The sequence below is a fragment of the Anabrus simplex genome, chromosome 9 (assembly GCF_040414725.1).
Source record: "Anabrus simplex isolate iqAnaSimp1 chromosome 9, ASM4041472v1, whole genome shotgun sequence".
Taxonomy (NCBI): Eukaryota; Metazoa; Arthropoda; class Insecta; order Orthoptera; family Tettigoniidae; genus Anabrus; species Anabrus simplex.
In genome coordinates, this window is record NC_090273.1 from 45,290,537 (window position 1) to 45,308,667 (window position 18,131).

Consider the following 18,131-nt stretch of genomic DNA (forward strand, 5'->3'; position numbering starts at 1 on the left):
GGCATATGATCATGTACCATGTAATCACACATGGGAATGTCTCAGATGTAAAGAAGTGCCAGATGAAATTATAACTCAAGTAAAACAACTATATCGAGAGACAAAGAGCTGTGTGCAGATACAAGGAGGCAGGTCAAACTGTTTTGAAACGAAGAGCGGAGTCTAACGAGCAAGTTGTCTACCACCATATCTCTTCATTACTATAATGGATGAGGTTATAAAAGCAGTGAAAATGAAGGATCAGACAACAAATGCACTTGTATTTGCTGATGATGTTATGCTATGGGGTGAGACAGAAGCAGAAGTTCAAGCTAAACTAGATCTTTGGCAAGAAGAATTTGAAAGCTCATACAGCCAAACTAAAACCGTTGGTTTAGTGATGAGTCGAAATCCTGAAGCAGTCCACCTGCAAGTGCAAAATTAAGAAGTAAACAATATCAATAACTTAGGGAGCTTTGTTTCTTCTGACCATACCATAAACCAAGAAATAAGCAATAGAATACAAGCTGTATCAAATTTCTACCACTCCGTTCATCAATTACTTTAGGATAACTCATTTCCCCAAGCTTGTAAGCTCACGCTGTACAAAACATATCTTGTACCAATTCTAACATATGGACTGGAAGCAGCAACATTGACTAGATCTGCACAAAGTTGCCTACAGGCCATTGAAATTAAATTCCTTCAGTCATGTCTCCAAAAGAGAAGGAAAGACAAAATAAGGAATGAAAGCATTCGACAACAACTTGGATTGGACAGGAGCCTGTTGGAAAGCTTAGAATTAAGCAGATTATGATGATATGGACATATGAGAAGGATGGCTCCAATTAGGATCCCAGGAGCATACTATGCAAGGAATATTGTTGGCAAGAGGCCCAGAGAGAGGCCTCATGATAGTTGGGAAAGCAAATTTTCAAAGACCTTGCCGTACATGATGTAAATTGGCAGCAAAAGGTAGAACATCAGCTGTGGATGGACAGGATGAACTGGAAGAGGCTCGTAAACACCTGCACCCGGCTTACTAGGACGGAAAATAGATGATGATGATGATGATGATGATGAGGTGTGTAGCACCCGTTGTTTTTTGAGTAACACGTTGCTAATAAATTTGCATTTATACACATTGCTTTGTATTCTTCATACCAGTCTTGAACCTTAAAATATCTTTTTTTTAAACAACTTGAATTTAGAACTTATGTAAGAACTGTTAAAAATTTGGGAATGTATCAACTGTCTACTTGCTGTGAAGCGAATGGAATTTTTTATATTGTCATTAGACAAAATGAACCATATATTTCTTGAAAGAGGTTAAAAATTCTGTACACTGCTGTAATGTCTGAAATATAGAAGAAGAAGAGGAAGAAGAAGAAAATAACCTTGCAAAATGCTACTAATTAGCCTGGCATTCTAGAGATGTTCTCAGCATGAGAGCATGGAACTGGAGGGTTAATCACTAACCCATTAATCCTGCAACTCACAAAATAACCACTTACATCACTGTCATATACTGATGGCTACCAGCCATGTGATTGTTTATGGCTCGTATTGTAGCTTGATGGCTCGCAGCCGTGGAGTCAAGCATGAGTATATTTAAGTGTGTATTTCAGACGTTTATCAAGTGATGTCACTAACATGTTGTATACCGAGGAAGAGTCACCCTTTCTCACAGTCATAATTGCATTTGATTATCTCGAACAGTTAGCACTATAATCGATCTTGAAAAGTTACTTCCCATTGTGTCTGTCCCTACCCAAGGTGAGTAGAAGAGTAGCATGGCGAGTAGAAGGCGGTTACCAGCTAGCGGTGATATATCAAATATTCTGAACAGAAGTGATAATGAAATGAAATGGCGTATGGCTTTTTTAGTGCCGGGAGTGTCCGAGGACAAGTTCGGCTCGCCAGATGCAGGTCTTCTGATTTGACACCCGTAGGTGACCTGCGCGTCGTGATGAGGATGAAATGATGATGAAGACGACACATACACCCAGCCCCCGTAATTATGGTTAAAATTCCCGACCCTGCCGGGAATCGAACCCGGGACCCCTGTGGCCAAAGGCCAGCACGCTAACCATTTAGCCATGGAGCCGGACAGTGATAATGAAATTGATTTAGAAACTTCCGATTCTGAAGAATTTTTAGTGTGAGTGGTGATAGTAACACTAGCAGATCTGAGAAAAGTGACAATGAATCAGAACATTCTGATGGTGATATTAATGTTTCTGATGTTGAAGTGCTGAGTGCTAGAAGCGCTAAAGAGATTAAAAATGAAAACTACTGAAATGTCAAAATATCCAGATATAAGATTTATGATTTTTTTAAATTTTGTAAATTTAAGTTTGCGTGTCTCCATGTCTCAAGCAGTAGCCACCGGCCTCTCACCGCTGGGTTCCGTGGTTCAAATCCCGATCACTCCATGTGAGATTTGGGCTGGACAGGTTTTTCTCTGGGTTCTCTGGTTTTTCCTGTCCTCTTTAATTCTAGCAACACTCTCCAGTATCATTTCATCTGTAGTCATTAATCATTGCCCCAGAGGAGTGCGATAGGCTTCAGTAGCCGGCACAATTCCTATCCTCACCGCTAGATGGGGATTCATTTGTTCCATTCCTGACTCAGTTGATTGACTGGAAACAGGGTGTGAATTCTCTCATTTTACCAAATTAAAGTTTGCATAAGAAAACTGTATTAACTAATATTTTCTCATGAACTGTGATTTACATAAATTAAATACTAATTGTGGGCATATGAAGGGCTAGAAAAACAATATGCTAATGAGTTAATATCACATAAAATGCAGCTATCATACACAGAAGGTTACCGAATCTCCGAATCTCAATACTGTATATAAGTAATGAAAAAAAAAAAAAAAACAAGTACAATCAAGTCATACATGAAAAGACAAGAACATTGAAAGGAGCATATAATAGGACAAATATCTTTATCTCTTCCCCTTTCCTATGCTTATCCAGCCTTCTTCTCATCCTGTACTTCCCATATTAAGACTGTCCTCCTGATGAATTTACAAAGCAGACTTGAGTTTATCAGGGGCTGACAAGAAAATGATGTAGAAATACTGGGATTGATAAGGAGAGAGCCAATCTACATTGAGTGGCCAAGACACTGAACGTGATGTTAATAACGAGTTATTCCTGCGCGAGCCCTCAAAACGGCAGCAATACGGCAAGGCATTGACTCTACAAGGTGTTGGAATTATTCCGGAGGGATTTGGACCCATGCATCTTGCACTGCTACCCACAATTGGTCTTGTGTAGTTGGTTCATGGTTCATGGAGCATATACCACCATCGACAGCATCCCATAAATGCTCCGTTGGAATAAGATCACCAGATCTGGAGGGCCAATCCATGCTCGTAACTTCACTGGAGTGCTCCTCCAACCACCTGTGGGACACCACAGAGAGGTGACATGGCACATTGTCCTGTTGAAAGATGGCATCTCCATCGGGGTACTCTACGACCAGAAAGGGATGCAGATGGTCTGAAAGAATATCCACATAAAGTGCACCTGTCAGTGCTCCCTACAGCCGGACAATGGGGCCATGTGACCATGAGAATGCTGCCCAGACCAGAAATGAGCCTCCTCCCACCTGGACACAACCTTGCTGACACGCAGGATCCATAGCTTCATAGGGCATATGCCACACTCTTACACACCCATCAACTGGATACAACTGGAACAGGAAGTCCTCGGACCATACCACATGCCGCCACTGTTCCATGGTCCATTGTCAATGTTCACGGGTCCATGCATAGTGTTGACCTCTGTGTCGAGGTGTCAGCAAAGGGACACGAGTTGGTCTTCAGCTGGTGAAGCCTATGCAGTGCAGTTGTCTTACAGTCCTGGCAGAAATGGGTTCCTGACTCCAAACATTCAACTGGGCAGTGATCTGACTCACAGTAGCCCGTCGAGAGCCCAGTATGGTTCTGGTGGAGGCGAAGCAGTCCATTTATTAAACACCTATGCTCTTCCCACACGGCGGTTTATGCAGGTGGTAACATTCTCTCTGCGATACTGAAGATCCACCCTCGGCGCTGTTGATCTCAGAAACCCAAATTCATGTCTAATCTCCGCAATGCTATGACCCATGCACCATCTGGTGTCTGTGACAGACTGCTCATCTATGCTGCAGCTAGCCATAACTCTGCGGGGTCACACAAAGCACATTTTCTAATGGGCACCCCTTCCGGTGACTTAAAGCCACTCAGTGTATATTCTTTCTAGTAGTAGTACAACTTGATGCACTGAACAAGGAAATGGAAAAGTATGGTATGAAAATCATTGCAGAAAAAAGCAAGTCCTTGGTGGAATTGTGAAAATTGGTGGTCAAAGACTTGAAATTGTGGACAGCTTCAAGAGGAGTGAATTAATGCAGAATAGAAGGAAGAATTTGGAGATTAGCAAGAGGGTGCAATAGAGCAATGCATTCTACCAAAGTGTAGGAAATCTTGTCTGGAGCAAGGAACTACGAAGGAAGAGTAAAGAGAAAATGTACAAAATGTATTACACGCCCATACTGACCTGGACAAAAACAGGTAGGGAGAAGAGTAGAATTCAAACTATGAAAATGAAATACCTAGGAAGTATGATAGAAAAGACAAGGAATGACAAGGAAAAAGAGAGTGAGAAACGAAGATGTTAGAAAGTAAGTCAGAAAAGGAAACCTAAAGGAGAAAATTGATAACAGTAAACTAAGATTGTTTGGACATGTAAAGAGGATGGAAGGGGAAAAAAATACCAATCCAGATGATGGAGATGAAAGTTCAAGGGAAAGAGAGTGAGAGGGAGATGTAGAGCAAGGTGGACCGATTCAATAAAGAGGAGTGTGAGAAGAAGAAACATGGACTGGAACAAAATGATGGATAAGGAATGGTGGAAGGAGAGAGGAAGGTGGAGAAGTGCCATAAATGCCCGAACATGGCAGGAGCTGGATAAGGGGAAGCAGAGCAAAGCCATCTCCGTATAGGCCATGAAGGCCCTTGGAAGGGTGAAAGGCAAAGGCTTCCACTATCCATAACCTAGGCACTTCATGGGGTAGAGTGGTTAGCTCTATACCCAGCTGCCTTTGCCTCCAGGAATTAATCTGGCACTCATTTTTGGTGTAGGCTGAGTGAACCTCAGGGCCATGGCACCTCCGGAAGTGGAAATCTTGTTTCTTAAATTCTTCGACTTTCCTGACGGCGAAGCAAACCCACAACCTTCCGGGTGAACCAAGCACGCCTTTACCACCTCGACCAGGCAGCCTGGATAAGGGGGGAGGAATAATAATAATAATAATAATAATAATAATAATAATAATAATAATAATAATAATAATAATAATAATAATAATAATAATAATAATAAAGTTAATGGTATTCTAAAGGAATAAGTTCAGAATGGGTGTTTCAGAAAATGATCATTTTGACAGACTCAACATACCTTCAAAGAGACTAACAATAAAATCTTATTCCTATGCTATTCGTCAGTCATGTAAAATCCAAACATGACACACCAAACAGATGACATGGAAGTACTCACCAAACATAGAACAGTGTGAGTAGTGTAGGAGCCGCTATAGTGAGCTGCAAGTATCTCCAGTCTGGTACAATGTAGTCAAATCCTGCTAATGCAGCAAGACCTAAAGCCCAGTAGATCTCCAGGATGACTCCAACAGCTGTTCGTATGCGCGGAGGAAACAATTCCACAAGTAGAGTATAGGTGGCACCTTGCATACCCTGAAAGTACAACAAATAAGAAGTTCTTAGGAACTTAAATGTATTTCTGTAAAATATTTGTAATTTCATTTGACTGGAATTTCTGTGAGGTACTTAACAAAGCAGATTAATTACTACTAGCAGTAAACACATGTAGAACACAACTGTTCAGCTCAATGCCAGTCTGGAGCAGGTGTTCCCAAAGCCCATCACTCCACCTGGAGGTCTTTTTCATTGAGGATTGAAATCCATCATTATAACATGAACATGAAAACATGGTAGTTAGGAGCAAGGATGAATACTTACGTACCACCAAAACACTGGAACAATAGGTGACAAGAGTGGGCGAGTTGACCATGCGGTTAGAGGCGCAGGGCTGTGAGCTTGCATCCGGGAGATAGTGGGTTCAAATCCCACTGTCGACAGCCCTGAAGATGGTTTTCCGTGGTTTTCCATTTTTGCACCAGGCTCAATTAAGTAATACCAATATAAATGGTCCGTTATTGGACATTATAAATTATAATTATACATTATACATTATAATTATAATGTCCAATAACGGACCATTTATATTGGTGTTATAAATTTACTCATTCGGAACAAATATTTCAGATTCCCTATGGGAATCAACATCTAATCATCAGGCTCAATTAAGGCCATGGCCACTTCCTTCCAACTCCTAGGCCTTTCCTATCCCATTGTCGCCATAAGACCTATCTGTGTCGGTGCGACATAAAGCCACTAACAAAAAAATATAGGTGACAGCACGAACAACAAAGCAAACTGAGGCCCATGAGATACAAACAATAATGCAGAGGGAGTAAAATCTTTATGCAGGATGCAACACAGTGCCTTTTCTGGCATTTTCTGTTGTTTTTCTATCACTTTTGCCATTTCTTGGTGGGGCTGTAACTATGTTCTATGTTTCACATAAGGCCCTCGCCTGGTTTATGGTTGAATGCCTTTTCTGATGCCAAAACTTTGCTTATTATTATTAGGGTATGGAACAGTACACAAAATAACATACATAAACAGTAAACACTAACATACATAGACAGTAAACACTAATGTACATAAACAGTAAGCACTAATATACATAAACAGTAAGCACTAACATACATAAACAGTAAACACTAACACACATAAACAGTAAACACTAATATACATAACAGTAAACACTAACATACATAACTTAAACAGTAAACACTAATATACATAAACAGCAAACACTAACATACATAAACAGTAAGCACTAACATACATAAACAGTATAAAGACTAATATACATAAACAGTAAACACTAATGTACATAAACAGTAAACACTAGCATACATAAACAGTAAACATCAACATACATAAACAATAAACACTAACATACATAAACACTAACATACATACACAGTAAACACTAGTATACATATATACATTATAAGTACAAAATATACACATTATAACAGCTAAAACAATCATGCAAGCAAAAGGGTATTCTAAGATTTAGATCTAAGTTTTCTAGCCTCAGTAGAAGCCATCACAAAGTCCTGTGTTGATGCAACAAATGCCCTGCCAACACATTCGGTAACAATTTGGTTTGATAGTCTGCTTAAATGCACCACAGTCACAGGCTGGGTAAGATCTCATACACCACTTAAACATCATTGACCCCCATCTTCCATCTTTAGTACGGACTCTGTTGAGGGTTACCCATGACTTGAGGGGCAAATGAAAAGCCAGATGGAAGTTTGTTAAAGTTGAACAATGTCTACCATTGAGTCAGAGCTACACTGTTCCACTCTTGTTATCAATCAGTTTTTGGATATTAACCCTCTTGGAGCCAAGAGCCGATCTGATCGGCCGCTCCCCATCAGCTGGAAGAGGCCAGAGCTGCGCCTCCACTCTACTACTGTAAAGTGCCAGGCCGTTTTCAGTGGAAATACATGTATTTTAAAATTCGCGTATATCTACCGGTGTATAGCAAATACCAGCATGAAATTTTCTACGTATCGACTACGTAGAATAAGAAACTGGTTTGGAGTGATATAAAGAGTCAAAGACGTTTTATTGTTGATTTATAGTTGTCGATAACATTTATTTTTAGGAAGAGAGAAATATTTTCGCACTTTCTCTCTCAATATCTACTTTGAAAAAATAATTTACGATACAAAAGAATATACATAATGATTTATAATGTATTTCTAAATACAATTCTATAGAATAACTAATTTGAACGAGAAAAATAAAAACGTAAAAAATAGAAAATCAAACGTGTCACTAATAAAAACAAGACAATTTTACTCACCGATAAAATTCGCGTGTATGTATCGATGTTTGGCAAATACTGACAAATTTTCTACATGTGGACAACACAGTATTAAAATAATTCTGAATTATTAAATAAGTAAAAAATAGTAGTTGATATTATAGTTTTTTGTTTTCAGAAAAAGTAGTTTCTCGTTTTCAGTTGTAGTATATATTAGAAAAATAATTTTACAATACAACAGAATTTATGAAATTAAGAACTGTATGGCACTAAAGCCGTGATTTGCTTTGACCTACTAAGCGACCGCTGCTCAGTTCGGTACCTGCAGTTTACGAGGTGAATCATGGTCAGTGAGACGGATCCTCTCAGTAATTATTCTTGGTCTTCCAAACCGGGGTCGCCCTCTCACCCTCAGATATCTCCTCAATTGCAATCACTTAGGGTCACTTAGATTGAGTGAACCTCGAACCAACCCTCAGGACCAGGCGAAAATTCTTGACCTGGGCGGGAATCGAACCCATGACCTCCGGGTGAGAGGTAGGCATGCTACACTTGACCCATGGAGACCGGCATTTAGGTAATGATAGAGGACTATATGTGACTATAAGGTTTAGCAGAGAGTAAGTGAAAAGTAATTTGAAGTGTGATACGGGCGGAGAATCAGACGGTAGGGCATGTTTAGGTCCAAGAACTTCCTTGAAGGAGACAGGAAGTTGAGCAATGTTGTCGGGTTCAGTGGGACAAATTTCCACAAAATGTTCTCCAGAGACATCCTCATCATATTCGTTATCACTAGTTTCATCTGTCACCATATTCAGAGTAGCTTTAGTGCTGTTTGACACAATTCTTCTTTAGCTGCAGTGATTCCGCGGACCTGTCTGGTATAATTTCGTCGCTACTCTCTGAACTAAATTCCATATCGCTGTCCGATAAATCATCCGCGTTAAATTCGCACTGTTCTAAATACTGCATTAATTTGTTGTCATCAATACCTGCTGAAAAATTATCACGTGGACAACATGGCATTTTCCTGTCACAAATCCACTCACTGCAAGGAGCAATCTCTTACTGACTGGTTAGCGGTATTTGTAAACACAGGAAACGACTCTTGTGAAAGGTATAACACCCTCTTAGAACTGCCAAAGCAAGGCCAGGCACACAATAACGTGTAGCCCCTTTACTACAGGTTGTAACAAAAGTATGCACGTCACTATAGGTTGCCTCAAAATTATGTATATCACAGAATTTTAAGCCGGCCGATGTAATCGGCTCTGGCAACTTCCGACTGGATTGTTAATGGCCGACCAGATCGGCTCTGGCAATTTAAAGGGCGCATGCTCGCACTACCGCCTGGCACCAAGAGAGTTAATTCTTCCTAAGAAGTTTCTGTGCTGTTTGAATAGGAGGAGATCTTGATTTGAGGTGCCTGATGTTAACATCTTCATGGATGGGGAGATCAGGATTGGCCAATATCTTGTTGTTTATTTTTATTTTGTGAAATCCTTCCTCTCATACAGAGGCTGCATTGCAACAAAGTATACTTTTACATTAATTTTTACAAGAAAAATAGATACACTTGAGAAATATTGACAGTAACCTAATTGTTACATTGATTTCTTAAAATTATCAATGAATCCCTTAAGGCTATGATGACAATCTCCCCTAATGTTGTAACTGGCAGACATCTGTTCCCAAAAATTCACAACAAAAACGGGAATTGTTCCCATCACTCCAATCATCAGACCCACAATGTTGATTTCCTCCAGCTGGTATTTCTCCCTGTAGTAAGGAATTATTGATAAGTATATTCCTCTTCTCGAGATTGGCAACTGAGGGCTTTCAAGGGGAACAGTCGGGTCAATTATGTAACCTCTCTTCTTATTCTTGAAGGCAATGATATTGATCCTTCTGTGGCTTATGTTGTTCACTAAGCCATGAACCTCTTCAAATACAGGAGAAGATTTTACTGTGCCACTAATAAAATGTATTGTTTTATTCAGTCCCGTGTCCATCTTTTGTAATATGAGAGCTGTTTACCCAAACTAAAGAACAGTACTCATCTGTGGAAAACACAAAGTAGTTGCACAAGTTCCCCATGTGGAGCCAACAAGTTTGTGGATGATATTTTTGCATATCCTTAATTTGGCTGCTAGGTTGGTGAGATGTTTCCTGTGTGATAGCATTCGGTTGAGAGTAACTCCAAAGGTATTTAGGGTTGGTATTCTGAGACTATGATGATAGTGATTCTGAAAGCATAACTGCGGCGGCTTCACGTTATACCATAATAAAGTATGCATTGGAAAGAATGGTATAAGTATAGAAGAGGAACTAACAGGTGTCAAATAAAGTGTGAGAGATAGAGAGGAATAAGAAAGCAACACAAACACAATGACAGGCCAGTGTGGCCAGAGGGAGGACAAACATGGAAAGACAAAAGGACAAGGACAATTTCCACATCTTCATACACTGCTGTCTTCAAATAGACGGGCTCTCTCATCGTCAATCTCAGTTCTTGTACACCCGTCTCTTCTCAGCCCCTGACAAGCTCGTTTCTGCTTCCCCAGCTTCATCAAGAGGGTGGACATCAATACTCACTAAATTTTTATTTTTGCTCTTCCAATATTATGCTTCAGTATGCCAACGATTAATGACCAGAAAAATCATTGAAGAAATTGAGAAGAAGGAAAGGGAGATTTTAAGAAAAAAACTTGAATAAAAAAATGTGCTGACATATACCGATTATGGAGTAACAAAGACATAAATAAAACATGCAGCAGGAATTCAGATACCATGCACAAACGAAGCATTGAATTCTTTGGACATATTTTTAAAATGCCCGATGACAGACTTGCAAAGAAATTTTTTAACCATTTCAACAAGCCCAGTAAGAAAGGCAACTCTTATGACAAATGGTTTGTTAATACCAAGAAGGATCTGCAAGAAATGAACATCATGGGTCATCCACAACATCCACAACAGAGCCACTTTCAGGAACAATATACACTCATTTGAGAGGTTCCTAGAGCCAGACACAGCAACAAAGAAGAAACAACATTGGACAGCCGAAAAGAAATAAGCTGTAAGCAAGATAATGAAGGAATAGTGGCGTCAAAGAAAACTGAAGTTATGGTCCATAGCTGGCCAAAATAATAGGCACTTTTTGTGCTCTGTAAGTTCCCTTTGTTAAGCTCTTCTGATATTACAAATATTTAAAAAAGTCCCTTTTAGTTGATATTTATACTTAGGGTGAGTGTATTAATGAAATAATGTCCATTGCTATTTCTGAAGGGTAGAGGTTTTCCCGTTCAGCAAAGCTCAATTGCAGGCACAGTTAACACAGGTGCAGTTACCACAGATGGGCCGCTTACAGGTTTTGCACAATTCTTTTGTCTTCCTGTTTAATTTAGATGGGCAGATGTAGTAACGTTTCCTCTTCCCTGATGTCATGGATTCAGTATTGCCTCTTGCTGAAAGCTCACTACCAATAATGCGACACACTGTTTGACGAAGTTCAAGAGGAAGTCTGTCATTGTAGATACGTCTCATTATGTTTTTTGCTATTGGCTTTATGTCGCACCGACACAGATAGGTCTTATGGCGACGATGGGTTAGGAAAGGGCTAGGACTGGGAAGGAAGCGGCCGTGGCCTTAATTAAGGTACAGCCCCAGCATTTGACTGGTGTGAAAATGGGAAACCACGGAAAACCATCTTCAGGGCTGCCGACAGTGGGGCTCGAACCCACGATCTCCCGAATACTGGATACTGGCCGCACTTAAGCGACTGCAGCTATCAAGCTCGGTGCATTATGTTTTGAGCTACAAGTTGCCTCCCCAGGTTCCTGAGAAATAGCAGTCTTTTATTTACTTTCCCTGGTTGTTTGGAAAAGTATAAAATGTAGCTATTTACTCCAACTATATTAAGAACTTCGTAGAAAAGTGCTATAGGTCAGCGTCTTGTACATCTTCCAACATCATAATTGGCACATTTCTGGTCCAAGCTGTCGACCCCCCTTTTATATTGTTGTAAAACTGAATAATTTCCTCTTTACCTGTATCTGAATCAGATCCAGAGCCGTGATGCATGCTTGACAATAAGAGAACACATTTATTCTTTTTTTTAATATGTGGGGGCAGCAATGTCATGTCCTTCATGTAACCATACGATGATGAGATCACATTGCGATCCTTTCCTGCTTGAAATTGTAATGGTACTTCCCTCTTGTTTTCCTTGACTGTTCCCACATAAGTAAGTCCCTTGTCTTTCAAAACTTGGACTAGCTCAATCGAGGTAAACCAACTGTCAGCTGTAATGTTGCTGTTTGTATGATAAATAGGATATGCAAGTCTGAGCATGGCTTGAGTTGGTTTGGAGAACTGTTGCTGCTCATTACTAAGTCCTATACCATCTGAATCTTTTCCTAGATACACATAGCCATTGTAAAATTATCCATTTTTTGCATCGGCTAAAATCATTATCGTCAATCCATAGCGGTTCAGTTTACTGGGCATAAACATTTTGAATCGAAAACGTCCTCTGAACTCCACTAACATTTTGTTAATACACGCATAGGACCCATGAGTATAGGATGATTGACAGTTCTTTACAAGATGATTAAAAATCGAAGAAAAAGCTGCCGAAGTATCTACTTTCTTTCGATCTTCTCTGTCATCTGCACTGTCAAATCTCATTACACTAAATAAGAAAAAAAATCTCTGAACTGACATTGTTGCATGAAAAATGTCACGGCCAAATCCATCCTTTGAAAACAGGGAACGAAGATCTTCATTGTCAGATTTACATGCCCCACTCAAATACAACAATCCTAAACATGCTTTTAGTTCTGTCATGTCCGTTTTCTTGGCAATGTATTTATGGTTTTCTGACCATTGGCTTTGAACTGTTTTTATTTTATCATTAGTGTGCAAGAGTAACTCATCTAACATTTTTTCACTGAAAATAGCTGACCAGAACTGTTGTTCTTCAGCACACGGGTCAAGATTACGCACTTCACCAATAACACCTGGAATCTTTCTCACTAGATTGTGTGCCGGATATCTAACACTTTGAATTGAAATAATAACATTAAGTTATTTATTAGACCACCTAATCAATACAAAATCGTCTTGGATGATTTACATAAATTTGTTAGCTAATAGTGGTAATGTAATATCTAACACTTTGTCGTTGAGGGGGATTAGCCGCCCACTTGAATGGGTGTGAGCCCTTGCCATAATAACACTGAACAGGGCTGTTGTTTCCTTCGCCCTCGTCCATGTCTTCTTCTGCCAACTGTTCACTTACGGAGTCATGTTCACTGAGATTTTCACCATCTTCCACTTCAGATATATCACTATAGTCAGTATAGTCTTCTAGATCTAGATCCTCAGATTCTAGGAAACGTGCTATGTCTTCAGATTGTAATAAAACATTCTGGCTTGAATTTTCAGCCATTTCTCTAATCACTCACTCGCCTGTAAGTTAAAACAAACAAAATAATGTATACAAACACTCTGGAAAGAAACAATTTGATAAAATTAAAAATTGTAATATCTAGAGCGATAAAATGGAATCATGCAGTGCCAAACATAAGTTACGTGCTTACTGTGGTGTGGGTCAGATTGACCAACCGTGACTGTAATTTCACAGCAGCACAGAAGAGCGATAAGGTAACTACTGGCACTGACAGAGCTTGATAACAGATGCAGCCGCTGTGAAGAAATGCATTCTGGCGGGAAAATCCAGAAAGCTACAGCGGAAAATATGTACATGGCAGCGAATCGACCCATACCACACTAGTTGAGGGTTAATTGTAATGATACTTTTTTTCTTAATCTCAATTTTAAACATTAAAATTAATTTAAGTGTTTTTGAGGTGTGCAATTATTTGTGATGCTATCAAAATACTTCTCTTTAATTTTAGAGCATCCTGCAAAAAGGTTTCCCCTCACTCTTCATTATCATTTGTATCTCATGGTCCTCTGTTTGCTTTGCTGTACATGCTTCCACCTATTGTTCCAGTGTTTTGCTGGTAGATAACTATTCATCCTTGCTCTTATCTGCCATGTTTTCATTCTAGTATTATAATGATGGATTTCAATCGTTGGTGAAAAAGACCTCCAGATAGGCCATGGAAGAGGTGAAGCAATGGGCTATGGGAGGATCTCTCCAAATTGGCATTTACTGTAGCTGAATGACTAACAACGTCAAGCAGGAAGCAGAGACGATTGGAGGAGAAGTTTTGTAGTGGTATGTGGTCGCCTGGGCCTGATCGCATAGAGATAAAAGTATGGTACTGTACCAGGAACCGCCAGCGGTCTGGAACATAATTTAATTCAGTGAGGAGAATTGCCATGTCACGGTCAGGACTTGCATTCAGCAAGCGAGGTGACAACGTCACGAGCTCTACGCAAAGGAGCTGACCTGCTATGATGCATCGATCACGTGTACAGTGCATAATAGCCTGGAAATGACTAGAACATATTTTACTATCTTTTGATCCAGATAAGATATTGAATAATGAAATATGTCATATTGTAGCCCATCATTTGAAGGCCAATATATTCAAATTTCAAATAAATCAGCCTAAGGATTTGCAAGTAATTTGACCTTAAAGGAAATCAATTCTGCCATGAAGAGGTTCAGTCAGACCTGGCAGAATTGTATAAAAGGACAAGGGTTTGCCAAGTAAAGACAGTGCACAACTCACAGCAAAAGGGAGAACATGCTGTCATACGTGAGTGTCTCCGCCGCGGCTCAAACTTTGTCAGATCAAAAATTAGATGTTGGCTTTTCAGGCGTTTGCTCTATTAACCAGCATTTCGTCTTAGGTCTGACACTAGACTCGTCAGAGTGGGATGTGTCAGACCCTACCCACTGATGCTGGGGTGTATGCAGGTGAACTTATCAGAAGCCTCTTATGTGGCACAGTCTGATAACTGCATACGGGAGATAAAACTCCACAATGGAATTAATGCCCGCCTAACAATTCCAAATGGTAATTCTAAATTCCCATGGAGGGAATTAGATACTTTTCCACCAATAGAGCATATCAAAAATTAGATCAAAAATTAGATGTTGGCTTTTCAGGCGTTTGCTCTAATAACCAGCATTTCGTCTTAGGTCTGACACTAGACTCGTCAGAGTAGGACAAGTAGCAAGACTTATGTTTGGTGAGGAATTTTTTCAGTATGTAGCTGAGCAGACAAACTTATACTATGAGCAGAATTCACATTCTCATAACGTATCCCCTAAAACACTAAAGTGGACTAGTCACTAGCAGGGGAATTTAAAAAATATTGCTCTGTGTTTACTGACAGGGCAGGTGAAGAAATCATGTCTGAAAAATTTGCAAAAACTATTAGCTGAAATAGATTTCAACAAATACTTACCTACCTGCATTTCAACAGCTATTCAGGAAGGCCACCAGAAAAAGAATACAGTAGTCTTTCAAAAGGTAGTGACGTTCTGACAGAATATTTGAATGCATGCATTCCAGCTTGGAGGTAGTTAGAAAGTGGCCAGGAACAGGGCTGTACATGGGGTGAAGGGCACCCGGTCTGCAATGTGTTAACTTGGAACATTCATGAAGCGTGTGCACATTAGCTCAGTTTTCTAGTGAACTACATAAATATTCAGTCTATTAAAACAAATAACTGCTTGAAGACATGTATTCAATTTAAAGTTTATTTAGCTTTAATAAGATTAAAACACTCACCACGAGTGAATAAGACAGTGTCGCATTAGACGTTCCATAACATTCTAAGCATTGGAACATATAAACATTCACAGTTTAGAACACTTTTCTACAGTGAATAAATCTTTTTCTTTGTGTATAATACCTGTACTTATGTTAGAACTGTTTTTTCCATATTAATAATGGTTCCAATTAAATGAGCTTTCATAATTTTGCTGCCAGTATTAAGAACAGTGAATAAATGCTTTTAATGAAATACCGTGCCCATCTTATGATATGCAAATATGAATTCTGAATAGGATACTACTAAGCAATTCTTGTCAGTTGAACTTTTGCGTGTTCGCTATACCACACATTGACGCGTGAAATCATGATGAGTGCCTACTTTTTTAAATCATCATATCTACCTGCTGGTATCTTGAGATGAAGTGAGACGTGTCTACGAGGAATATGGAATGTCGTTTCAATGTGGGAAGTGGAACATGGTGCCATGGGAACGACTTCACGACATCAGCTGCCTATGGTATCCACTTGCTGTTCGCTGACCAGCATCTATCTACATTCCGGTCCTGAGTTCCAGTGAATACAAGTGATATGATGAGCATTTAAGACCATTTTTCAGAACAAGTGCAGAAAATTCCACCAGACTAACTTTCTTTTAAGTGTAATGATAAAGTCAATAATTATGTTGGCAGTTATACAGACAGTTAATATAATGCTCATAGGAAAGAACTTCATAAACCAGATTGATTTTGCATTATTTTCAAAGTGTTAAATTTCAATACTTAGAAATACTGTAGGAAAAATCTTCATAAACTTTGGAAGTGAAGAAATATTTATTATGAAGTGAAAATCATATTTATGTTAAAATTATTCAGAAAGACTGTAGGAAATAACTCTGATATTTTGAGTTTTCAATTTTAAATGAAGGACATTCATTTCAATTAATTTATGATGATTTTCAAACATTGAGACGAAAGACAATCATCTCATGAAATATTTTACTTTAGTAATTTATCTACAATACAATTATTTTGAACAGGAATAATAGGAAACATTACACATTAATTCATAGGAAATGAATAAATTGAATTTTAAGCACAACTATTATTTCGCTCTGCATATGCCTCCCTGTACCTACTCCACAAGAACCGTCCACCCTTAAGTGTAGATTCTCATGCCCCGATCCCTGATCATTTCCCGATACAGTACATATACACCAAATATGTCACCACAGTTCACTTAAATGTTGACATCATATGATATGGAATACTGAATGGACATCTTTCCACCCTTCAAAAATGTGACTGCTCATTCCAGGAGTCAACCCACGATCTTGATATCTGGAGGCTCACATACCACTAATTCATAGAGGAGGCTATGTCCCAATCAAGCAATCATAACAACTGACCATTGAGGGTTTGTCCTGTAATTTGCTCTCCTCACCAGAAGCAAGTACTGTACCTGTACTGATTGGGGAAAATATTCATTTATAGGATGAGGAGTAAGGAATTGGAATAAACTATAAAGGGAAATGTTCAATCAATTTCCAAGTTCAAGAAAAAGCTATGTAAACAATTATAAATGTAAAAATGAGGTAAACAATTTATAGGTAATCTGCCACCTGGGCGACAGCCCTACATGCAGATCATTGATACCTGTACGAAGAATCCTTGAATCACCCTGAGCACCATGAAGACCAACAGTGACCCAGAGAAGTAGATGGCGACAGCAAGGAGAGCTTGGCCCAGCAGACACAGCAACATCACGAGGCGTCGTCCAAGCCAGTCGGCTAACATTCCACATACCACCGCTCCGACAGTCACGCCGCAGAAGTAGAGGGTGGCCGCTAAAGGGAGCAGCACTCGCCGCTCACATACCAGCTGCCACTGTAAAACAACAAGAAAGTAATGAGAATATACAAACTGTAACTTTCCAGATCACGACTGCTCTACGGAAAGCAGTGTGAAAGTGTATGAAGATGTCCACTGTATCGTGCAAGATGGTTCAAATAAGCATGCGGGTAGTGTTGCTATCAAGCACAAGGAGACGGAATATCTTCTGTTGAATAAAATACATTATACTGTACGAGTGCCTGAATATGTCATACAAACATACATTCCTTCAAAGCAGTACAGTAAAGTTCATTTTCCTTTAAACATCAGCATAGGAAAACGAACACAATAAAAATTGTTCTGATGGATGGCATATTCGCATGTGGCTAGGAGGATGAGACCTGTCTTAAGGGAAATAATGGATAGAAATTGCATTGCTCTCGCAGTGATGATATTGCAACAGAATTTGAACAAGAATACGGTCAAGTGCCTAACTGGTGAGACAGGGGGTAGCTGTCACCCAACCACCTTGATTGTTGTCAACCTATCTCTCTGTTGTACTCTCTGTAATTTGGCTGAAGTGCTTACACAATATTGTGCAGCTCATGTTTGCGAGTTCATGCAATGCAGTCAAG

The 18,131-nt window shown here is 39.4% G+C and overlaps 1 protein-coding gene across 3 annotated transcripts in view; it reads right to left on the bottom strand.

Annotated features, from left to right (window-relative positions):
* The window catches only part of LOC136881210 (solute carrier family 22 member 6), a 112,471-nt gene that overhangs the window by 29,879 nt on the left and 64,461 nt on the right, over positions 1-18,131 (bottom strand). For all 3 annotated transcript variants that reach the window (XM_068229294.1, XM_067153934.2, XM_067153935.2), the window contains 2 exons: positions 17,320-17,550; positions 5,535-5,731 (listed from right to left, as the gene is read on the bottom strand). In XM_068229294.1, coding sequence (XP_068085395.1) covers positions 5,535-5,731; positions 17,320-17,550 — 428 coding nt within the window. The remainder of the gene's footprint in view (positions 1-5,534; positions 5,732-17,319; positions 17,551-18,131) is intronic.